This window comes from Haliotis rubra, unplaced genomic scaffold (assembly GCF_003918875.1).
Source record: "Haliotis rubra isolate DU_JTF1 unplaced genomic scaffold, ASM391887v1 Scf658, whole genome shotgun sequence".
Lineage (NCBI taxonomy): Eukaryota > Metazoa > Mollusca > Gastropoda > Lepetellida > Haliotidae > Haliotis > Haliotis rubra.
In genome coordinates, this window is record NW_025767366.1 from 27420 (window position 1) to 53227 (window position 25808).

Here is a 25808-nt window from a genome sequence, read left to right on the forward strand (position 1 = left end):
CATTTCAGATTATATATCTACGTTTAAGTAAAGTTGCGTATTTTTATGATCCTTAGCAAAGTGTGAGTAATATAGTTTGAATGCATTGACTGACTGGTAATATAATCGTTAGGAAATTGTCTTTGGTGAGCAAAAACTATTCAAACTAATGTTCAAATCATGTCATCATGATTTAGTTGTATGCTGTTAATACGCCATTGTGATAACTATACTGCATTTGTGTACTGCATTGTGTTATCTATAGTATTTATATAATGAATCATTATGTCATGGATTGAAATACCGAACACATTGTGTTCCAGAACCATATAGGTTTCATCATAGTGGCAAAGGTCTAATATCGGTATATCGTCGGCCTATCCCCCTTTATCACGCTGAAACGTATTGATATAACTGACATGCAGTTCAAGTGGCATTAAACGAAATCTTGGTGAGTTTATGTGTATGTTTTCATGTTTTCATGACACTATTGAGAATAATGATTTTCAGGAGAAATACGGAAAATTTGCGGACTTCACGAAATGTCACGCTTGCTTCTCAAGTACCAAGTTGTCTACATTGCTCGTGGTGCCTTCGGTTTGGTACCTTTGTCAGGAATACAACCCGTTTTAAACCGAGTAAGGCAGAATTCTCCGAAATGGATGTATAGCATACAGTAGCAGTACTTGTTGTAGTGAATGCTGGAGGGTATGTAAAATCGTGAGTGGTTTCACATCAAAAAACACTTCATACACAACAAATCACTGCCTATTCTGTGCGATTATAACATGCAACTGGATTCTAAAGAAAAACATTTTATTCCAATACACAACATCCATCAATACATGCACAGAATAATGTCAATGATCGCGATGGCCCTGTCACAATACATAAAATACCTTCAGTATTTATGGTTTTCTATTGTCTGTGTATTTTGTTTAAACTATTTACTGCTTTCGCAATTGCTTGAATTTTGCATCGTCGATGACACTGCGAAACCACAGTTAATAACTGCATAAAAAAGTCATAAGATCTTATGACTATTTCAGAATTGTAAGTACCGTATTTTTCCATTATTGCGTCATCCTGAGCTAAGTCACCACATGACCATAGATATATTTACACAACCTGGACACTCCATAACAACAGCACGAGTGAAATGTTTGCTCTGGGGGCAATGATGAATATTACTATTATCTAGTTTAATATATATAGCGCTACAACAATGATACAAATGGATGTTTTGTACCTAGAACTCAAAATAAGAGCAAAACTTCAGACGTGAGAACAAATATTAGTGATATTTCGCTCTTTAAAAAAGTTAAATGTGAGTGAAGTTGACCCAAATCATTAAACTACTGTGACTAACATATTGCTGACGTGTCACTAGTCCACTGTTTCAAACATGTTATGTGTTAGTAGGTGTTCGTTTCTGGTTGCAGAAATTATGATATTGGAAGTAATGTTCCAGAAATGAACCAGTCTAACACAACTGTTGTTGCCTGACGACGTCGTCAAAGACCAAGTCATTGTTCTTCTCTCGACCTCTGTGTTCCATCAATATCCTGCCCTCCGTATTACACAGCTGAATATCAACGACAAACTCATTCCTAAAACCTGCGATATGAAAGAAAAATATATTCAGTTATATCCTCGGATTATCAGGAAAAAGTGTGTTGTCTAATATTTACCGATGCCCTTTGCATGTTTAGAAGGACAGCTTAAATGACAATGCCTCTAATAGCATTTTTTATGTAATTGTATGCCACCATTACACCAATGTTGTATTTCTTTTGCCAGCTCGTTAATGAATATTGTAGATAAGAAAGGACTTACTATCCACCCTTGCCTAACACCCATTTGTCAAAATCTTCAGAATGTATTCAAATTTATTTACCCTGTGTTACTTCGGAGTGTCTGTTCCACTCTTGTCAAGCATGTTAATCAAGTATCTGTTTGAAATTGCATGCCAGTACATGCCATTGTTCTAAAACATTTGTCTTCTTTTAAGACGATGCTCACCATAACAGCAGCAGCACCGAAGGCGACTCCGATCGTCAGGACAACGTCGGGGGTCAACTGTTTTATATACTCGTCAGCGCAAGGCTAGAGATAGAAGCAAACGTTATCATTAAACTGAACGAAACAAGTCGATGTATCACCAGGGCATTTTGGTTGAAATCTCCACAAAAGCAAAGGAAATTAGTCTTTTTTTCATGTTATTCTATTTGCAAATGTTCCAGTGGTCAATATACCTGCCCAACAAAAAAAGACCAAGAAACATGTCTGCTCAAATCAGTGTACGATTCCCACTCTATCAAAAATATATGTTTAGTAATCACCATCAAATAGCTAATGCGAGCAGACGTTCTCGCAAATCTGGACAGATTTTGTCCCATCGGTGGTACGTCGGCACTCATCAAAAACACACGGAAAGTCAAGTCAAACAACTGACCTTGTAGTGATTCTCTGGTGTACAGTTGTCCGTGGTTATGTTTATGATGCGATAATCGAAAACACCTCTTTCTCCTCCACAGCAGTTAAACTGAAAGAAGGATGCATTAAAGTAAGCAAATGCCATTCTTAAAAGCAACCTGTGTAAACTTTGATTAGCCATCATTGATAAGCAAGAAACAATGGATGCTTTAACATGATAATGTAGGTGTCTGTTGAGTTAACGGCATTGACGTCATGGTGACGTCATGTGAATCACTTTGACGCCATGACATCCGTACAGACTAGACACTATAATGGGTTTTACAAAAGTGCTACTGGCTAATTTTGGTCAGCCTGAAGCACAGCTAAGTATATAGATGTTAGTGGCACATCCACGGTGCCATTTGCCAGGACAGTGTGAAACAAATGGTTGTCCCCAGCCATGACAATACATACATCTTCATTTCAGTCTCAATGTATTTACTGGGTAACAACGATAGCTAATATATTATATTTGATATATGGCTAATGAGAGAGTTGTAAGCAGCGTCTAACATAATTCCTGAAGATAATTCATAGATAATTGATAATCTGTCGATGATTGAAGGTATTGACCGTTTCATAATATTTGGATTTTCATGACGTATCTCAACTAGAATTATTTGTGATCGGATTATTTATTTTTCAAAATGTTATCTTACTGTATTCTGAAAATTGTCCATATACGTTTGGGCATCTTGGTTATTAAACGCCTTGACTTTGCTCTGTAGGTGATCACGGAACGCATCCCGTAACTGAAAAGAAAATATACAATAATAATAATTATCATCTGAATCACAAAAAGAAAAGTTACTAAATATATTTATTGCACTCTGCAGTGTTTGCTTTGATAAAATGATAAATTGGCTTTACCAGAAAATGTATTCATAATATTGTTTGGCTAAGTCATAAAAGGCGTTTTAAAAGGCAAAAGATATTATCAGAATGGCTTTCATCTGATCTGTTGTGTACTTACTGGGCTCCTTTCAGTTAAGACGATAATTCCAGTTACAAGAAGAATGGCAAAGAAGACGAACAAACTTATGAAGAACTGAAATAATAATAAAACTGATTACAATAGTGCCCACCACCCTGCGCCGTTAATATTGATCCGTAATAATGTTACGGCATAGATTGATCTCATATTGTTGATCACTGGATTGTCTGGTCCAGACTGGATTATTTACAGACCGCCGCCATATAGCTGGACCATTGCTGAGTGAGTGAGGAGTTAAACAACAAACAAACAAAACATGGGATCATGAAGCACGGGCATGTTAAAAACGTTTAGACAGTTACGGTTTGGCCATTACCGTTATCTCAGTGATTTGGAGGACGCGTTATATAGCAACGACCTGCACAGTGACCCCATAAAGCATAAACACCGGTTTACAATTATGTTCTGTTGAAACAAATCACCCTCCACCTGTACGTGTCTAAAATGATGCACTCACCACTATAAGGAGTTGCTGTTTCTTTCTGATTGCACCACAGATTCCGATATTCCCAATCACGAACATCACGGCACCGATGGCAATGAAAACATAAGCTGGTATGTACAATGCATTGAAATTGTACGCTTCATCTATGTATTTGCCGGTCACTGGGCCAAGACGGAGCCATATCCCAAAGCCTATTAAGCCGAGGCCAAGGACCTGATGAACGTAAAATGAAATACAAGTGAAATTTGGAGGTTTTAAACAAACATAAAATATTGGAATATGAACAAATATATGCAAGCATTATCAATAATTATCCAAACGTTCCATTCCTGATATATTAAATCCTCAGTGAGCAAAACATTAGAATAATACTCTTTTCATCAAATCGTATGAGCAGCGGTGGGGTAGCCTAGTGGTTAAAGCGTTCGCTCGTCACGCCGAAGGCCCGGGATCGATTCCCCACAATGGGTACAATGTGTGAAGCCCCTTTTTAGGTGTCCCCCGTCGTGATATTGCTGGAATATTACTAAAAGCGGCGTAAAACCATACTCACTCACTCAATCTAATCGTCTGAACTTGTAACAGTCGGGTTAAAACTTATGCAAATCTAATGCCCTAATAATAGCTGGGTTTGGGGTTTCGGGTTTTTGTGACGAACGAAAGCTAAAATATATGAACGAATGAAGGCACCAAAGCGTATTAGTTCTTCTCTATCTGCGGTGTCAGAATAAAGAAACATACCCTTGGTGTACTCCAATCTAGCTTTTAGGAGAGGGTTTCACTACGTTGGCATAACTTGTACCCAATCCATTCTCTTGAATAAATATGTTTAAATCAAAATCAAATCGAATCTAGTAATTGTACTTGCAATAATGTGCCGTCCATATTCTTGGATAACCGATATTAATTCATCAACGATATATTTACGCAATTGTTCTTATGGTCAGTACTAATCTTGAAACCATTTTAGAGGGACACGTGGTTGCTGTAAAGTCTAAAGCGCCGGTTTTAGTAGTACAAAGTTGTGTGATCAGGGCAAGACCTGTGATTGTAGGTTCGCATCCCGGGTCGTCCAGAATGTTTGTAGGTTTGCCAGCATTTCTACCTGGTGTCATTCCGTGACATAACTACAGTACTGTTACAGCTAGGGTGAACTCACTCACTCAAGGTAGAAACCATTAAAACAGTTCGTTCATACATACATACATACAAACATACATACATACATACATGCATGCATACAGGCATACACACACACATACATGCATGCATGCATACATACATACATGCATGCACACACATGCATGCACACACACATACATACATGCATTCATTCATGCATACACGCATGTACATGCATGCATACATACATACATACACACATACATGCATTCATTCATTCATGCATACACGCATGTACATGCATGCATACACGCATACATATATATGCATGCATGCATACATGCATTCACATACACATACATACATGCACACACATACATACATACATGCATGCATTCACGCATTCACGCATACACACATACATACATACACACATACACATACATACATACATGCATGCATGCATTCACGCATACACGCATACACACATACATACATACACACACATACACACACACACATACATACATACATACAATCTAGACATACTAGATATTGTGGAGCATTGTCCAACGCTGTTCAGCTACAGTGCCACGCAATCAACCAAGTCACGGATCATGGCCGCAGTCCATTCAGTCGACTCTTACGACAAGAAAATATCGTACCGACATATTCTCATACGGGTACCCAAACTTGTACATGTATAAAAGCGTAAATGTATCACAGGACTGAAAGAATTAGTGACAATGGCGTTGGCAGCTATTGCGGCAAGAAATACAGCTTTGACAACAGGCTAGACAGAGCTTTTAAAGCCATATTTATGACAGGACGCGTCTTGGACATTCTATAGGACGGCACTTCTGATTTGTAAAGGAGAGGAAATTTTCCTTTCATGCCATTTGTATTGATTTCAAAGGTAGCATTTATTGACAGCTCCCCTATTTGTATGGAACACATACTTCAACTCAGGTCAAATGTTTTATACGTATTTTGTTTCCTCTCACACCTTGCGTGGCAGACACTGGGATGAAATATACATGCATGACTTGATACATGAACAAGGGATTTAGATAATCAGCCACGTACTTGTGCTGAAGAGGCAATCCGTTGTTTACGTGACGTTGAATTGATCTGTTCTTACCTGTTACTGTGTATAACTATTTGTTGATAAGGTTCAGAAGAAAAGGTTATAAAATGCATCCAAATGCAAGTATCTTTTAATACATTACTGTACGGACACGAAGAAAACTGTACTAACACTCACTGTACTGTATATACTGAATAACTCATCAATAACAACAACGAGAGTCACAAATGAGGAAACACTTTTCGGAAGAAACACATCACCATATCTGTTGGCTTGATGACGTTGACAATGCATCTGTACAGGCATGTGAACGCCAACATTATGAGGGTCAACATACATATATAAAGGAAACAGCAAGGACATGCTATTTACGTGCGTTTCTCGTTTTGTTTCTTGCCATTCTGCAAATTGTAAATAAGCATACATGAATTTATGGGAGCGACTTAAGTAATGACTACTTGTGTTCAATCCTTTTCAGGGGGAATGAAATATGTTACGTAACTGAGTTACATAATTCTACATGCAGAGACTGCCTGGTGAGTCACCCCATGTTGTCACTCCATGCATCTGTAAACATGAAATGAATGTCAAACTTTCACTGAATACTTTTGTAATCATTCACACCAAGTGGTGTTCTAACGAGGCCCATACCTGTCGACAGGCCCTGGGAATAATATAACGAAACAGTCACAGAGAGTGTTTCACATACCAAAACATTTTTCAAGTTGTAATGAGCATATTTGTCTGACATTTATAAGCATGTAGAATGTGAACGTCGAGGGAGTTATCCCCAAACGTATCTTGCAGTACACATGTATACAAGAACAATACAACACTCACCATGAACAAAATGTTGAATGCGTACATCAAATACTTGATGTTGTCAATCTTTCCTCCAAGACACATGGCTCCTTGCTTTGTAATCCAACCATAAACAAGGTGATCTATTGACCCGGGAACCTCAGGTGTGTTCCGGTCCCGGCGTTGTCGTTCTCCACACACCTACAAGTACTGAACGCGCAGGTATATCACGTCTCATTCAGGTTGCTTTCTATGCATCAACGAGTACTAGCAATAGCTCGAACAAAATATATAACTTGCGTATGCTGTCTCTCTGTATCATGTATATTAAGTGTTGACATTATGTTTTTAAAACTTGTCTGTGTCATGTCAAATCGCAATACCAACAGGATTTGTCAGTTCTTACATATTGTGTACCTTTCAAAATTATAATGTTAATCTACAGGTAAATATTGCGTTAATTACACAGAGACAATGTTTAATTCCACGGGGTGATGTTAACAACATCTCGGGCTAGAGTAGAAATAGGTTAAGACTGTGGAGCTTGGTCCCGATGCAATAGCACTGGTCATGCTTCACTTAATTTTCACGATGCGGCCATTCATAGTATAGACTTTAAATGTAACTGTAGGATACAATAACCTTGTATATAGCGGGTTAACTATATAGCATTGCCGTATTACACGAGGACGCGCACTTAATGTTCAATGCGTTAATGCATTTGTTGTTCAAATGTGCACGCAGCAATATTCCAGCTAAATGGCGGCTCTCTCTCTCTGGCGGAAAAAATACCTATTAAAAAACTTATATGGCGCTATTTCCAGATTAAACTGTTCTGCAGCGCTTGAGACTGACGGAGAGTTAGTTGTATGCTTCACAGAAGTAGTGAGTCTTTAGCTGTGATTTGAATGACTGCAGGACGTGGTTAGATCTCAGATGTTGTGGGAGTTCATTCCCAAAGTTTGGTTCGGCAATTTGGAACAACGGCTGGCGATGTGATTGGGTTTAGTGCAGGTGACTGAACGAGAAACTGGTGAGAGGATCGAAGAGATCGGACAGGTTGATATCTGGTTATCATGCTGGAAAGGTACTGAGAAGCTTGACTGTGGAGACACTTGAAGACAAGCAGGACAATTTGTAATTGATCCGCTGTGGCACTGGCAACCATGGTAAATGTTTGAGAACTGGTGTAATGTGATCATGTCTCGCTGTTCTTGTTGCGGCGCGGGCTGCTGAGTTTTGAACAATTTGTAACTTCCTTATCAGATACGATGGCAAACCTTGCAAGAGTGAGTTACAGTAGTCATTGCGTGACAACACACAGGCATGGGCCAAGAGATGGCGGTCCTTTTGTTCATGTACTTTCGTACCAAGGCAATGTTGCGGATATGAAAATAAGATTACCTACAGACAGGACTTATGTGAGACTCAAGTGTCAGAACACCAAGATTTCGGGTCTGTTGGCTTGGGCTGATCTTATGGTTGCCGATGTGGAAATCTGGCAAAACAATGTCATGTTAGCTTTAGATAATGGGATGTCATCCATTCTTTTATCTCGTCAGTGCATGTTTCCAGCACTATGAAGGCGACAAAAATGGATGATTTCACAGACAGTTTGAATGCCATGTAAAGCTGAGTGTCGTCTGCGTGTAGATGGAACGAGAGTCCATGTGATCATGTGATGTCACCAAGTGCTGAAGTGTAGATGGTGAACAGTATGGGCCCCAACACTGAGCCTTGCGGCACACCATACAGCAAATCTGATGAGTCAGAGGAATGAACATCAGTGACAACACGTTGTCGCCTGCCAGTCATAAATGATTCAAAGCAACCCAGAACTCTCTCAACATTTCCATAATCATAAAAATTGACAAGTGATCGAACGTGTGTGTTGTACGACTTCAACTGTATCATGAGCCTGTATTTGGTAGATAATGTCACTCTAGGGTCTGTTTTGAAATGCCACTCAAATATTTACCATAAAACTTTATGAAAGACTTGAACCAACAACCACTTGTTTCTGGGGTATTATCAGTTACTAGCTCCTAAGATATCACGTGAGACACATCAGAAAAGTGTAATTATGTCCGCATTTTAGGACTTGCTTTTGTTAACATCAATTTGCATACACACACACCAAAAACACACACACGCACATAAACACCTGCAAACACGCACACACACACTTAAACCACAAAAACACACACCACAAACACCTGCAAACATGCACACACACACATGCACCACAAACACGCACACACACACCACAAACACGCACACACACGCTTAAACCACAAACACACACGCACACACCACAAAGACCTGCGAACATGCACACACACATGCACCACAAACACGCACAAGCACACACACCCCAAACACACATCACAAACACGCACACACACGCTTAAACCACAAACACACACGCACATGCCACAAACACCTGCAAACATGCATGCCCACACACACCACAAACATCTTCAAACACGCACACGCACACACACACGCGCGCGAGCGCACGCACCACAAATACGCACACAAACACCTGCAAACACACAGACCATAAACGCCTGCAAACACACACGCACGCACATGCACACGCCACAAACACCTGCAAACACGCACACACTCGTAGACAAACCCTGGCGAGATTCGAAATAGGCGACCTGGTAGTCATTTGATCAGTGGTTTTGCCACAGGTTTTGCCTCGTTCATGAATCATTCACTGGCTGTTCCGCCCACTCGTAATTACACAGGCGCCATTACAGCGTAACCAGAACAACGCTGAACGCAGGGTTAACAACAAACAAACGGAACCCAATTGTTAGACTGCGATCTTGAAAGATCTACAAAAAATGTATGTCTATATCAATTATGTACACCTGAGCGAACAAGTGGGTCAAGTTGTACCTGATGTTGGAAGTATCGGTGAGTGCGTGAATGTTTTGAATAACTTTGCATTCCACAATGCTGTAAATATGAAACGATTGATTGTTGTTGCAAACGACTAAGTTCTAAAATGAAAAACAATGTAAACATCATTACAATAAACACATTTTATTCAACGAAGGCACTGACACAGGGATACGATGAGATATGCAGGTGACCCATATGAAAGTATAAAAGCAGTAGCAGGCATCACTAAGCATACTTTCTATTCTTCCTAAAAACTGTTCAGGTTTGCTTATCTTCCCGATTTCTTATTTCATGTAATTCTTATAAACGAAATACATATACGGGTATATCTCGAAATTAATAACGTTAGTCCATTAAACATATAATTGAATGTTTAGAATTTGCTAAAAAGAAATTGCTAATGCTACGTGACGATTCATGAAAAAAGTATCCCTGTACCTGCATTTTTAAGCCATCTACTCTACTTTCATTTCGATAACAAAACACTGAGAAACAATAATGTTGTATGCTAAGCAGACAAGTAATTAATAGCATCTATAACTAGCAAACAATGAATGCATTCAAAACATGCTGAACATTCTAGAGCATCAGTTAACAAACATGTAATGTAGTTTATTTTAAAAAACAAACGTATTATTTACGGGCGATTATCCTTTCGTTTTTTGTTCTTGTTTTGGGGAGGGGTTTTTGTTTTTGGTTTTTCAGAAACTGTACATTATTATCCAAATGCCACAAGCATGAACACTGATTAAAAGCCTTTACTCCCAGTTCATGTTGAAAGACAGTGCATGTATTTGATTCATGGTTAAAAATTGTTATTGGTATATGTTGCACCAATATTTTTTTATATTTAGGAAGTAAACTGCATTGTTTCGAAGCGATCGACCCCAAGACAACTGCAAATGTACAATGTATCTAATAGACATCGAGATTACCGCTGAAAGCCTCTCCAAATAAGCATCATTCTGCCATTTTGAAAATTACACGCGAACTCTTTGGTACCAACGTTGATATTTGGTTGAGTCAAATATTTGGAGTGGGCTTTCGATTTGAGTCGAGGAAACACCCATGATACCCTGTAAAAACTTATGGCGCTGCCTATGCTCAAAATTTGTTTCTTAACATTTTTCTACTTTACGACTTTAATAGGCATTGGAGGTGTGTAGCACCACTACTTCGTGAGACAACAATAAGCAGGCATTTTTAAAGAAAATGAAGCAAGACACTGAAAGTTTAGTTTTACAACGCACGTCACTATTACGACGTCACAGCGCTCTTTGTGACGTAAACGTCGTGACATCACAGTCTGGTTCAGAAAAGAGCACATCTCTCTTGGTTGTTGCTAAAAGTTGAAATACATTTACAATGGATTTCTATCCTGTTTTAAATGTATTCTCAGTCATACATTGACTATTGCTCAACGCCACTTTTCACGCTTTCTCTGCTCATATAATTAAATACATATGTCTACCATCAGCGACGAGGAAAAAGATAATTTTGTATGAGATTGCAGTCGTTTCAATCAGAGTTCACTATTGAGATTTGATACCTCAGTTTCACCAGTCAAAATCGAGAGGAATTTCCAACCAATTCCTCGATAAAAAGCAAACACTAACGACAACATCTCCTAGGAATCCTCTCCCTGTTGGCGATACAGATCAACTTTACCGACGTTCTTCTTTCATGTACCAAGGCAAATCACTATACCTAGGTAAATAGTAAAAATAGGTTTCGAAATTCATTGAATTGTTTACAAAAAAATATACAGAATCTTTAAGGATTCCTCAACAACTATTGCAAATGTTTTGTACTCTTCCTCGTTCACTCTTGTAGAAATACTGCTTATTGCGCTATTCCTTGTTTTTCTAAAAGAGGGTTAAACTATCTCTAAGTCCAATGCCAGGATTCATAACTTTGCTGCCTATGTCTGGCTCTTGCTGTGTGCCTCTCAGCTACTCTTCCTGATAGCACAGCAGAAGCACATGGACAAAACCATTCCTAGAATCTGTAACATGAAAGGAAAACGAAAAATTGGTGCCATGGAAGTACTTAAATACATACATGCAATATCATTCAAATATGAATAAGAGCGGTGGGGTAGCCTTGTAGTTAAAACGTCCGCTCGTCACGTCTAAGACCCGGGTTCGATTCCCCATATGGGTACAACGTGTGAAACCCATTGCTGATGTCCCCAGCCGTGATATTGCTGTGACATTGCTAAAAACCATACTCACTCATGTATTAATATATTGACATTTACAGCCCATTGTGATATGATTACTTGATTGATATAATTGACATAACTGCTTAACACGAACCACATAATGTCTATAAAGTCAACTTAAAAAAATACAAGTGGATTATTTTCTGAATCAGATTCCACTAAACGACAATGTAGTCGTCAGCATGTGTATGGCAGCTGGTGAACATTAACGACTTGTGAACTGATGAGGTAATTCTCAGGACAAATATACACGGGTATGTATTGGTTCGCTGGTTTTCGGATGTTAAAGGCACTTCGTACACACTAATGCATTATTGAACCAGTGCAGAAATGAGGTTATTGAAGTTACCGTAAAGGTCTCCATCAAGGCCATCTGTTTCAAGCCTATGAACCATATTCTACCTTCCACCCAACACATCACGTCATGCAAATGCCCTTGGTGAACCAAGACTTGATTGTCTTCATTATAACCACAGAAATATGACGGCGGTCTGTTAATAATCGAGTCTGCACCACACAATCCAGTGATCAACAGCATGAAAATCGATCTACGCAATTGGGATACGATGACGGGTCAACCAACTCTGCGAGCCTGACCACTCGATCCCGTTAGTCGCCTCTTACGACAAGCATGGGTTACTGAAGATCAATTCTAAACCGGATCTTCACGGGTCACAGGAAAGTGAAATATATAGGAGTTAAAAATAAATGGCTTAATGTCGAACAACTAAAGTGTTGGCGCAATGAATACACCATGTCCTCGCTCACCATGATGAAAGCAGCACCAAAGGAAATCCCGGCAGTCACCTTGAGGTTAGGCGACAGGGTTTTGAAAAACGCGTCCGCACAAGGCTGTGAATTAGAAATGGTCAGTTCGAAGATATATCCATTTGTTCTGTGAAGAAGCAAATGATTTTGTATACTTTGAACACATTTATGGAAATGTTTTACGTGACAAATAATTGTGCATAGGCCCAGGAGTTTCTATAATCAGAGCCCATTGCTTAACATATGCAATGGGCTATGAATTTCCGTCAATGTTGATGTGCTAAGGTACATTAACATATTGAAGATTTTCAATCGGTAGTGTTTTATAAGTTAAGAACACCATTTAACAACGTGAAGACTTCAAGCATATCGTGGTTTTGCTTTTCTGTTGTCATATCAATGGTTATGAATCATTCCTGAAAATACATACCGTCACATAATTCGCTAGTTTGCACTGACTGTCGAGGTTCACGATGCTCACTACATAATCAGAAACGCCGGTTTTAGCTCCACAGCAATTAAACTGAAACATGAGGTATCATCATCATCATCATCATCATCATCATCATCATCATCATCATCATCATCATCATCATCATCTTCTTCTTCTTCTTCTTCACCATTATCATCACCTGTGCTATGTTATTACCGTTACCATGCATATACCTCTTTATCATCAAAATCATCATCATCATCATCATCATCATCATCAACAACAACTGTGTCATTATTATCATCATTTTATCTTTATCACCATTATGATAGGTATTTCATCATTATTATTGATGTTGTCTCCTTGGCAATGAACATACGTTCTTATACACATACTAAGCTCCTGTCCCCTTCATATAATTGTGAAATCATCTGAGATCAAATGCGTTACCGTATTCTGGAAATTGTTCATGTACGTCCTCGACTCTTCACTATTGTCATTCACCCTGGTCATCAGGTAATCACCGAAAGATTCTTTCACCTACAATCAACAGTAGGAGTATGAAATTAAATATTTCTTTTTGCTGATAACATTGTATCAGTTGCAGACTGTGTTGTTGATCTGCAGGGAAAGTTGAATGCTTTATAATTATTTTGCAATAAATGGGGATTAGTTGTAAATATGGAAAAGTCTAACATCTCGTGTTTCGTAATGGCAAAAAGCTTAAAACGGCCGAGAAGTGGTATTATAGACACAAGACACTATTGACCGTGTGAGACACTAGACTGGGTGCTAACAGTATTGACCTTATGAGACACTAGGCTGGGTGTTGGCAGTATTGACCGTGTGAGACACTAGACTGGGTGTTGGCAGTATATAATTGACCGTGTGAGACACTAGACTGGGTGCTAACAGTATTGACCGTGTGAGACACTAGACTGGGTGTTGGCAGTATTAACTGTGTGAGACACTAGACTGGGTGCTAACAGTATTAACTGTGTGAGACACTAGACTGGGTGTTGACAGTATTAACTGTGTGAGACACTAGACTGGGTGTTGGCAGTAATGACCGTGGGAGACACTAGACTAGGTGCTAAAAGTATTGGCCGTGGGAGACACTAGACTGGGTGCTAACAGTATTCACCGAGGGAGACACTAAACTGGGTGTTGGCAGTATTGACCGTGGGAGACACTAGACTGGGTGCTAACAGTATTGACCGTGGGACACACTAGACTGGGTGCTAACAGTATTGACCGAGGGAGACACTAGACTGGGTGCTAACAGTATTGACCGAGGGAGACACTAGACTGGGTGCTAACAGTATTGACCGAGGGAGACACTAGACTGGGTGCTAACAGTATTGACCGAGGGAGACACTAGACTGGGTGTTGGCAGTATTGACCGTGGGAGACACTAGACTTGGTGCTAACGGTATTAACTGTGTGAGACACTAGACTGGGTGCTAACAGTATTGACCGAGGAGACACTAGACCGGGTGTTGACAGTATTAACTAGACTGGGTGTGAGACACTAGACTGGGTGTTGACAGTATTAACTGTGTGAGACACTAGACTGGGTGTTGACAGTATTAACTGTGTGAGACACTAGACTGGGTGTTGACAGTATTAACTGTGTGAGACACTAGACTGGGTGTTGACAGTATTGACTGTGTGAGACACTAGACTGGGTGTTGGCAGTATTGACCGTGGAGACACTAGACTGGGTGCTAACAGTATTCACCGTGGAGACACTAGACTGGGTGCTAACAGTATTGACCGAGGAGACACTAGACTGGGTGTTGACAGTATTGACCGTAGGAGACACTAGACTGGGTGTTGACAGTAACAGTATTGACCGAGTATTGAGACACTAGACTGGGTGCTAACAGTATTGACCGAGGGAGACACTAGACTGGGTGCTAACAGTATTGACCGAGGGAGACACTAGACTGGGTGTTGGCAGTATTGACCGTGGGAGACACTAGACTTGGTGCTAACGGTATTAACTGTGGGAGACACTAGACTGGGTGCTAACAGTATTGACCGAGGAAGACACTAGACCGGGTGTTGACAGTATTAACTGTGTCAGACACTAGACTGGGTGTTGACAGTATTAACTGTGTGAGACACTAGACTGGGTGTTGACAGTATGAACTGTGTGAGACACTAGACTGGGTGCTGTGTGAGACACTAGACTGGGTGTTGACAGTATTAACTGTGTGAGACACTAGACTGGGTGTTGACAGTATTAACTGTGTGAGACACTAGACTGGGTGTTGACAGTATTAACTGTGTGAGACACTAGACTGGGTGTTAGCAGTAATGACCGTGGGAGACACTAGACTAGGTGCTAAAAGTATTGGCCGTGGGAGACACTAGACTGGGTGCTAACAGTATTCACCGAGGGAGACACTAAACTGGGTGTTGGCAGTATTGACCGTGGGAGACACTAGACTGGGTGCTAACAGTATTGACCGTGGGACACACTAGACTGGGTGCTAACAGTATTGACCGAGGGAGACACTAGACTGGGTGCTAACAGTATTGACCGAGGGAGACACTAGACTGGGTGCTAACAGTATTGACCGAGGGAGACACTAGACTGGGTGCTAACAGTATTGACCGAGGGAGACACTAGACTGGGTGTTGGCAGTATTGACCGTGGGAGACACTAGACTTGGTGCTAACGGTATTAACTGTGTGAGACACTAGACTGGGTGCTAACAGTATTGACCGAGGAAGACACTAGACCGGGTGTTGACAGTATTAACTGTGTCAGACACTAGACTGGGTGTTGACAGTATTAACTGTGTGAGACACTAGACTGGGTGCTGTGTGAGACACTAGACTGGGTGTTGACAGTATTAACTGTGTGAGACACTAGACTGGGTGTTGACAGTATTAACTGTGTGAGATGCTAGACTGGGTGCTAACAGTATTAACTGTGTGAGACACTAGACTGGGTGTTAGCAGTATTAACTGTGTGAGACACTAGACTGGGTGTTGGCAGTATTGACCGTGTGAGACACTAGACTGGGTGCTAACAGTATTGACCTTATGAGACACTAGACTGGGTGCTAACAGTATTAACCGTATGAGACACTAGACTGGGTGTTGACAGTACTGACTGTGTGAGACAATAGTCTGAGTGTTCACAGTATTAACTGTGTCAGACACTATACTGGATGTTGACAGTATTGAGAGGGTGAAACACTAGACTGGGTGCTATGTGAGATAATAGACTGGGTGTAGACAGTATTAACCGTGTGAGACACTAGACTGGGTGTTGACAGAATTAACTGTGTGAGACGCTAGACTGGGTGTTGACAGTATTAACTGTGTGAGTCACTAGACTGGGTGTTGACAGTATTAACTGTGTCAGACACTAGACTGGGTGTTGACAGTATTAACTGTGTGAGTCACTAGACTGGGTGCTGTGTGAGACACTAAAGTGGGTGTTGACAGAATTAACTGTGTGAGACACTAGACTGGGTGTTGACAGTATTAACTGTGTGAGTCACTAGACTGGGTGTTGACAGTATTATCCGTGTGAGACACTAGACTGGGTGTTGACAGTATTAACAGTGTGAGTCACTAGACTGGGTGCTGTGTGAGACATTAAAGTGGGTGTTGACAATATTGACCGTGGGAGACACTAGACTGGGTGTTGACAGTATTGTGAGATTAGATACTGTACATACATATACTTACACATGGACATGTAGTTACTTTCTCACTACCTCTCTCTATCTCTAACTCGCTCTCTTTCTCTCAATCTAACCCGCTCTCTCTATTTCGCCCTCTTTTTCGCTCTCTCTCTCTCTCTCTCTCTCTCTCTCTCTCTCTCTCTCTCTCTCTCTCTCTCTCTCTCTCTCTCTCTCTCTCTCTCTCTCTCTCTCTCTCTCTCTCTCTCTCTCTCAATATATCGATCTATCTTACTCTCTCTCTTTCTTTCTTTAGTGCTAATTCTTACAAGGTTACTCACCACATCCATCTGCGTCAAGACGACCACTCCTATTGCTAACAGAATGGTTGTGATGATAAACAGACCTATGAAGAACTGAAATGATAAAAAGATATCACCCTCATCATCAACATCCAGACATCAGGTTTCCATCGGTCCTGCTTTTAGGCTGAGTTAAAGGCCTTAAACGTGCCTCTTTCACAATCACCTTACAACAAAAGACAGTACATAAACAATCCTCTAAAGAGTTCAATAGCCATGATTGTTTCTTCAGGAAGGGACAGCCAGGTGTTCGAGAAGCACGTGCACAAGTGCCGACAAAGTTATTTGATTCATTAACCTGTGCTGTGCCGTCTCCATCCTTTCTCGCACACCTGGCTGTCCCTTTTCTTTGCACTCCTCCTTCGTAACAAATAGTGAACTGTGTCAAAATTGTAATTACAGTCTGTTGTTTTTTTATTTTTAGGACATAAATTCTGCAAATAAATCACAGCGTTGGTCTGATGTTTTCATTATGATCAGCGTTTCATTGAGCAGTATATGTTTATTATTTTTCAAATTAGGTTGCAATTCATCGTTCCGTTTTTGAGCCGAACGGACTATAGTCGAGGTTTTATAGGTTTCTGTTGAAGCGTTGAAATTACACGAGTGACCTTTTACATTTAGGGCGTGTGTTTGTTTGTTGTTTAACGCCACACTCGGCAATATTCCTGACGGCGATCTGTAAATAAATGAGATTGGACCAGGCAATCCAGTGACTGACATCATGAGCATCGATCTACGCATCCGGATACGATGACATGCCTCAACCATGTCAGAGAGCCTGAATTTCTGTGTGTCATCAGTTACCGAAAACCAATTCTACCCTAGATTCCAAAGGGATGTACCATAGACAGAGATCATATGTTAAAAGCAACATTCAGCATTTGGTTGACGGTTGTCTGTAAATAATTGAGTCAGGACCTGATGATCATGTGATTTTTTAGTGTGAGAAGTCTACTATGTGTACTACGACACACAGTCAGCAAGGTGTCACATTTCAGTGGCTGAGTGGGTCAGATCGCAGACTGTGTGCTGGCGATTAGCTGCCTGAATGGGGCTAAACCCAAAACGTTCAAGAATCTGTATTTCACATAACATGTCTTACATTTGACCACTTTCTAAGTGGCATTGTCGATTCATATCTTTTGGTCATAGGAACCATGCCAATTTACGCTTGTCAGAGGGTACACAAAAGTACGTGATGAAGACAACCATGTTTTATTAAAGCCGTGGTACGGTGGCTGAGTGGTTTGGATCGTTCAGTGTGTGGGTTCGAATCCCAGATAGGCTTCAACCCTAAAAAATATTAGAATCTTTACTTAAAAGTGTAATCTCAAATATAATTTGTGTTAAAAGTGACCGATTTTGACCCGAAATCCTGTAATTCGCCTCACATAGCATAGGTTGGGAACAGGACTTACTACATGATCTAAGCAAGAGGTGATTTACCAACATGTAACTGATTACTGACCACGACCAGGAGGCACTGGCTCCTTCTGATTGTTCCACAGATTCCAATAATGGCCAACAGGATGATGACAGCCCCAACACCGATGAAGACGTAAGCACCAGCATGCAAGGCGTTGAAGTTGTCGGAGTCGTTGATGTATTTGCCAGCATCTTCGTCAAGACGTAGCCATATTCCCAAGCCTGCCAGACCCAGGCCAATCAGCTGCAAGGATACAACGCGAGACTTGTAAAACAAACACTCAATAATACAATCAACTGATACAATATCCATTTATGCAATATCTCAAACTTGTACAAGTAAGATTTGGATTAAAAGTAATGTTAAGTCCATATTATGTAACCAATTTCATCAACGCTGGAACGAATGTATATCAAAATCTTTAAAGGCCGCAATTATAATATGTTTAAGTTATGTCCATACCCTGAAAGTTATTTATTACATTTCCCATTAAATGCACGCATTTGGCTTACCCATGTAACTATAAACTCCCAATAGAAACAGGTAGATGGTATAATGTTATTAAAGGAGAAAGATTATGTACATTGTGTAAAAATACAACAGGAGATGAATTTCACTTCATGTTATATTGCCCATGTTTATGAAATGTAAATAATGCATTCCTACCAAACTGTTATTGTAATTATCCATCATTAGATAAATTTATATACCTGATGTCTTGTACGCATAAAGCACTACTATGAAAATAAGCAACTATGTGAAAACTGGTCTATTTATGTTCCCACAAACAAACCTGTACATTTGTATTTTCTCTATGTCACTATTGTGATCTGCATGAGAATAAACCATTCATTCTGAGAGACCGAGACCTGGCAAGAATAGCTGCAACGTTGAAAGATCCATGCGACTGAAAACTCATGTCAGTTGGCTTACGTGTTGTATAACGCTGTACTTCAGTACTCCGACGGTCTGTAAATGATCGAGTGTGGACCAGACAAACCTATGATTGATAGTATGAACACTCATTCATGTCGTTGGGTTACAATGACCTTCAATTAACAGAGTAACAAAAATTAACCAACCAACATTTACAGTCGCCTCTTAGTATGGCTGTTCAGGGTCTAATCTAACCTGGATTCCCGACGTTACTTATAATTTTATTGAAAACATGCATAACACGATTTTTACACAAAACATTTTCAGTTAACAATAAAAGCGACGAAAGTTTTCTATAAAATGGAATCTCTGTTCATTGCCCATTGCCCGTCCAGATGTTCCAGATGTAAGTATATATCTGTTTATAATCAATACCAATTAGTGAAGACACCGAGTGGTTTGTTTTCGATCATAACGGTATATCCGGCCGAATCAGTGGCTCTGGTGACAAGCACTTGTAAATGCAAGTAAATAGGATCATAACAGTATATCCGGCAGAATCAGTGGCTCTCGTGACAAGCACATGTAAATGCAAGTAAATAGGATCATAACAGTATATCCGGCCGAATCAGTGGCTCTCGTGACAAGCACATGTAAATGCAAGTAAATAGGATCATAACAGTATATCCGGCAGAATCAGTGGCTCTCGTGACAAGCACATGTAAATGCAAGTAAATAGGATCATAACAGCATATCCCGCAGAATCAGTGGCTCTCGTGACAAGCACATGTAAATGCAAGTAAATAGGATCATAACAGTATATCCGGCCGAATCAGTGGCTCTCGTGACAAACACATGTAAATACAAGTAAATAGGATCATAACAGTATATCCGGCCGAATCAGTGGCTCTCGTGACAAGCACATGTAAATGCAAGCAACGAGGATCATAACAGTATATCCGGCCGAATCAGTGGCTCCCGTCACAAGCACATGTAAATGCAAGTAAACAGGATCATAACAGTATAGCCGGCAGAATCAGTGGCTCTCGTGATGCAAGCACATGATCATAAAATGCAAGCAAATAGGATCATAACAATGCAAGTAAAGCAGGATATCCGGCGGCGAATCAGTGGCTCTCGTGACAAGCACATGTAAATGCAAGTAAATAGGATCATAACAGTATATCCGGACGAATCAGTGGCTCTCGTGACAAGTGACATGCAAGTAAACAGGATAAATGCAAGTAAATAGGATCATAACAGTATATCCAAGTAAATAGGAATCAGTGGCTCTCGTGACAAGCACATGTAAATGCAAGTAAATAGGATCATAACAGTATATCCGGACGAATCAGTGGCTCTCGTGACAAGCACATGTGAATGCAAGTAAATAGGATCATAACAGTATATCCGGCACATGTGAATCAGTGGCTCTCGTGACAAGCACATGTAAATGCAAGTAAATAGGATCATAACAGTATATCCGGCCGAATCAGTGGCTCTCGTGACAAGCACATGTAAATGCAAGTAAATAGGATCATAACAGCATATCCCGCAGAATCAGTGGCTCTCGTGACAAGCACATGTAAATGCAAGTAAATAGGATCATAACAGTATATCCCGACGAATCAGTGGCTCTCGTGACAAGCACATGTAAATGCAAGTAAATAGGATCATAACAGTATATCCCGACGAATCAGTGGCCCTCGTGACAAGCACATGTGAATGCAAGTAAATAGGATCATAACAGTATATCCGGCAGAATCAGTGGCTCTCGTGACAAGCACATGTAAATGCAAGTAAATAGGACCATAACAGTATAGCCGGCCGAATCAGTGGCTCTCGTGACAAGCACATGTAAATGCAAGTAAATAGGATCATAACAGTATAGCCGGCCGAATCAGTGGCTCTCGTGACAAGCACATGTGAATGCAAGTAAATAGGATCATAACAGCATAGCCGGCCGAATCAGTGGCTCTCGTGACAAGCACATGTGAATGCAAGTAAATAGGATCATAACAGCATATCCCGCCGAATCAGTGGCTCTCGTGACAAGCACATGTAAATGCAAGTAAATAGGATCATAACAGTATATCCCGACGAATCAGTGGCTCTCGTGACAAGCACATGTAAATGCAAGTAAATAGGATCATAACAGTGTATCCGGCTGAATCAGTGGCTCTCGTGACAAGCACATGTAAATGCAAGTAAATAGGATCATAACAGTATATCCGGCCAAATCAGTGGCTCTCGTGACAAGCACATGTAAATGCAAGTAAATAGGATCATAACAGCATATCCCGCAGAATCAGTGGCTCTCGTGACAAGCACATGTAAATGCAAGTAAATAGGATCATAACAGTATATCCCGCAGAATCAGTGGCTCTCGTGACAAGCACATGTAAATGCAAGTAAATAGGATCATAACAGTATATCCCGACAAAACAGTGGCTCTCGTGACAAGCACATGTGAATGCAAGTAAATAGGATCATATGGTACCAGTCTGAAACCAGCATCAAGTCGGGTTGTGCATCCGACATATATTTGGTAACTGGTACGTCAACTTTTAATATGTCCACCATGTTTGTACCATAAAATTGTCTACCTTCTTTTCATTGCACATTCCATTTTTTGTTTGAACGGAAAATCTATAACATTGTGATCATTGAAAATGTTTTGTCGCTTGGAGATAAAGTTATCTTATCACGCATAGACCAGAAGAGTCACGGCGTCTCGAAGTATATTCTTACTTCTTCATTCACCTCATTCACCTGATGACGGAGTAAGATTATACTTCGAAACGTCGTGACCCTTCACAATAAAGACGTTGTCATCCATAAAACTCTTGTCTTCATGTGTATCACTTCTAAATGCCCTTCAAAGACTTCAAAGACACGGGTAGTCGAATACTGTAAGTGCCAACAGAAACCCATTATCCCGAGTTAGAATTTTACATTCATTTAGGTTCACCTGTGCTCGTAGAGTTTCAATAATAATAAATGAATGAATGTTGCTTTACGCCGCAACAGCAGCCATTGGCGGCGAAGGTTTCAATAAGACAGGTAAACTTCCAAAACATTAGGGGTCATCTCAAAGGCCAAGCTGACACATTCTGTGACTGAGAGTATTGATCGACATTAAGCCAAACCGACTAGCTCCACATTTAAGGATTATTATACTTCATCAAAATAAAAAGGATGATATTCGAGTGACTATCCTGTTGTTACCATGCGCGTCCAGCTCCGATTTCTCGAAACAAACTTAAGTTTTTACTCAAATTTCAAAATGAGTTTGACAATTTGAAACAGCTGAATGTTTAACTCAGCTGCATGTGTAAAATAATAAAGCCCCAACAACTTAAGTATTCTAGTCACCAAACTCAAACTGTCTACTATGTTTGAGTTTAATATCGATTTCAGTACATTCTGGGAAATGCGTTTTCTCAAATTTGAGTAAAAATTCGAGCTTAAGTCAAAACTCAGACTTAACTTTGTTTCGAGAAATCGGGGCCTGACTGATTATATAAAGAAGAGACTGACTGACTGAGTTTAGTTTTACGCCGCTTTTAGCAATATTCCAGCAATATCACGGCGGGGGACACCAGAAATGGGCTTCACACAGTGTGCCCATGTGGGGAATCGAACGAGCCAACGCTTTAACCACTAGGCTACCCCACCGCCCCATAAAGAAGAGAGTATTTATGGATGTCAACGTCTTTATTATGAAGAACACAACGTTTAGGAGTATATCCTTACTCCTTCACCTGGTGAATGAATGGTATGAGACAGAGAACATATTATGTACATGCAGAGTACATTATGTTCCTCATAATAAAGAAGTTGACATCCATTAAAAAATCTCTTCATTATTTGTACCACTTCTACATGCCATTCAAAGACCTGACTATATAAGATCGTCATGAAATATTCATGCTTAATTACTAACGCTATTTAATACAGAGGAAATGATCTGACATTGACCTGACATTGAATAGGGCCCCTTGTGAACAGCAACACTACACAGAATACAACGCCCACCTGTTAACAAGAGGGAGTGCTTTGTCAAATACATTCCGTCCGGGGATTAACCCGCGCCTTGTGGTTGTGTTGATACTCGTCATGCAGTATTGCTGAACATGCACGGGGACGGCGTGGAACATCATCAGTCGAGGCAGATGTCGCGGGGGAGTTGTCCGACAGGACACGCTCACTTGTCTCGGAAACGTGCATTAACAATGCGCTGTATGTGTCACTCTTCGCTATTTGTTTTCGACATACTCATTTGGGTCTGGCGTTTGAATCACCTCGGACCTTGGTGTTACTCATGTATGAGCTGTGCGGAAGAAGCGTATTTAGATGTATATTTATAAATATCGTTGTCGTCGTCGTCATCATCATCATCATCATCATCATCATTATCTGAAGCAGTGGCAGCAGCAGCAGTAGCAGCAGTAGTAGTAGTAGTAGTAGTAGTAGTAGTAGTAGTAGTAGTAGTAGTAGTAGTAGAGGAGGTGGTGGTGGTGGTGGTGGTGGTGGTGCTGATGTTGCTGCTGTTGTTATGTTGTGGTCGCATTAACCTTGAATGGTCTCATTATTTTTAAACGGGACACATGACCACAGGTCATTTTGCAGTCCAACATGTTTATAAGAGTCATTTAACCGCCCTTTGTTTGTATGCATAAACATTTAGCGGTTGGTGTGTCCCATAAATTTCCCAATTAAAAGATTATTTCACAGGTGTGGCTGTTCTTGCCACGCCAAAAGCCCCATTACATTTGTGACGCCGACTTGTGTTGTCCTCTCCCGCTGGACCCCCAACTATATCACTCATAAAGACGTTTCATGACTGTAGGGCAGGAGACGCTCACTTTCTCGTGAACACCTGGTCACATCGTAGTGTCATAACGATGCACAGATACAGGCCTGTACAGTCGGAATTGCACAATCAGTTCTGTGTTTAGAATATACTCCATATATTTAATAACAGTCAGGGTTTTACTCACGTCGGATAACAAGTGTTTACAATAAATTTTATCAAACATTCGGGTGATCAGCTTTTAATAGCCCGTGTTGAAAACACGAAAAAATTCAAATGATGCGTACATCTAAATCCAACGATTCACTCGTGCGTCAGAATTCGTAATGTGGTGCTATTCAGCGAAAGATACCGACAAGAAGGAACATCACACACCCACCAGGAACAGCACACAAGAACATCACAAAACTCACCAGGAACAGCACGTTGAACACGTGCATAAAACACTTGGTCATGTCTCCACACATGGTTATCTGATAGTACTCCAAACAGAAACAACGACAGCAACAGCTTCAGCGTTCTCACAGTATCCCCTTAACGACGCCCTGCCTCTGACACACTTACAGTGACTAGTGTCTACCGCGCATGTACAGGAGGTGTGTTTATTGTGCAGATCACCCGTTCCCACTGCGCATGATCAGTGTTTACATGACTGAACTCACCCGCCAGGCTTTCAATTCACCTGTGGGTACAGTCAGCTTGACCTGACCGGCGTGTGATATGCAGTAACAGTTACAGTACTTTTTTCACTGCTCTACTGCCTCTGTTGACTATTCAAAACCGGTTTAGGCGCACGGCGGGAGAGTCGGTATTTTTATACGACAATATAAGCTGGAACTGCCTCACACATTCACTATATTTAATCGGATTTACCTTTCGTAACCTTGAAGCAAGGTCGGGTTTGAGAAATTATTGAGTTTCTGTTTTTTTAATACTGTTGTTATTTGGTAGTTACCATTAACATCACAACTAATGTTGATGTATCCTTTGTTTGGGTCTTATCATGTCATATCAATATGCATACAGTTAATTTAATTATATTTCTAGTATGAATACGATGTATATCATAACTATTCACCCCATTGTGTATGCTTGTTTTCTACCCGTGTGGTGAAACATAACCAGTGCCATATATGTCATATTATCATATGTGCACATATCACTTTTGCCAAGCGACCATTGGTCCTGTATTTCGTCGTCTCTGACGTCATTAAACAGTTGGACGTGACGTCAATGAAGATGGCCATCACACTTGCTTGCGGTGTTTTACTGCACAAACATACATGAATAAAAAATGATAATGAAGAAATTATTTCAGTCGACCAAGTGTGTAATAGGGCTTATAGGAAACTCGTGCAAATTAGCTAAGTGTTGGCGTTGCTGTGGCTCAGGCAATACAAAATTTCACACTCGTTTCGTATAAGTCGTATGGCA

General features: G+C 40.4%; 2 protein-coding genes across 2 annotated transcripts; both read right to left on the reverse strand.

The window, feature by feature from the left end:
- Positions 1–778: 778 nt before the first annotated feature.
- On the reverse strand, positions 779–7129 carry LOC124257308 (CD9 antigen-like). Its single transcript, XM_046691342.1, has 7 exons — positions 6946–7129; positions 3909–4109; positions 3431–3505; positions 3117–3209; positions 2435–2524; positions 2002–2085; positions 779–1596 (listed from the first exon to the last, which is right to left on the reverse strand). Exons 1-7 carry the CDS (start codon positions 7009–7011, stop codon positions 1537–1539), a joined length of 669 nt encoding a protein of 222 aa, XP_046547298.1. The 5' UTR covers positions 7012–7129; the 3' UTR covers positions 779–1536.
- Positions 7130–10525: 3396 nt separating this feature from the next.
- LOC124257310 (CD9 antigen-like) lies at positions 10526–24954 on the reverse strand. The gene is made up of 7 exons (XM_046691344.1): positions 24788–24954; positions 18725–18925; positions 17233–17307; positions 13698–13787; positions 13245–13337; positions 12815–12898; positions 10526–11827 (listed from the first exon to the last, which is right to left on the reverse strand). Exons 1-7 carry the CDS (start codon positions 24839–24841, stop codon positions 11771–11773), a joined length of 654 nt encoding a protein of 217 aa, XP_046547300.1. The 5' UTR covers positions 24842–24954; the 3' UTR covers positions 10526–11770.
- Between the last annotated feature and the right edge of the window lie 854 nt (positions 24955–25808).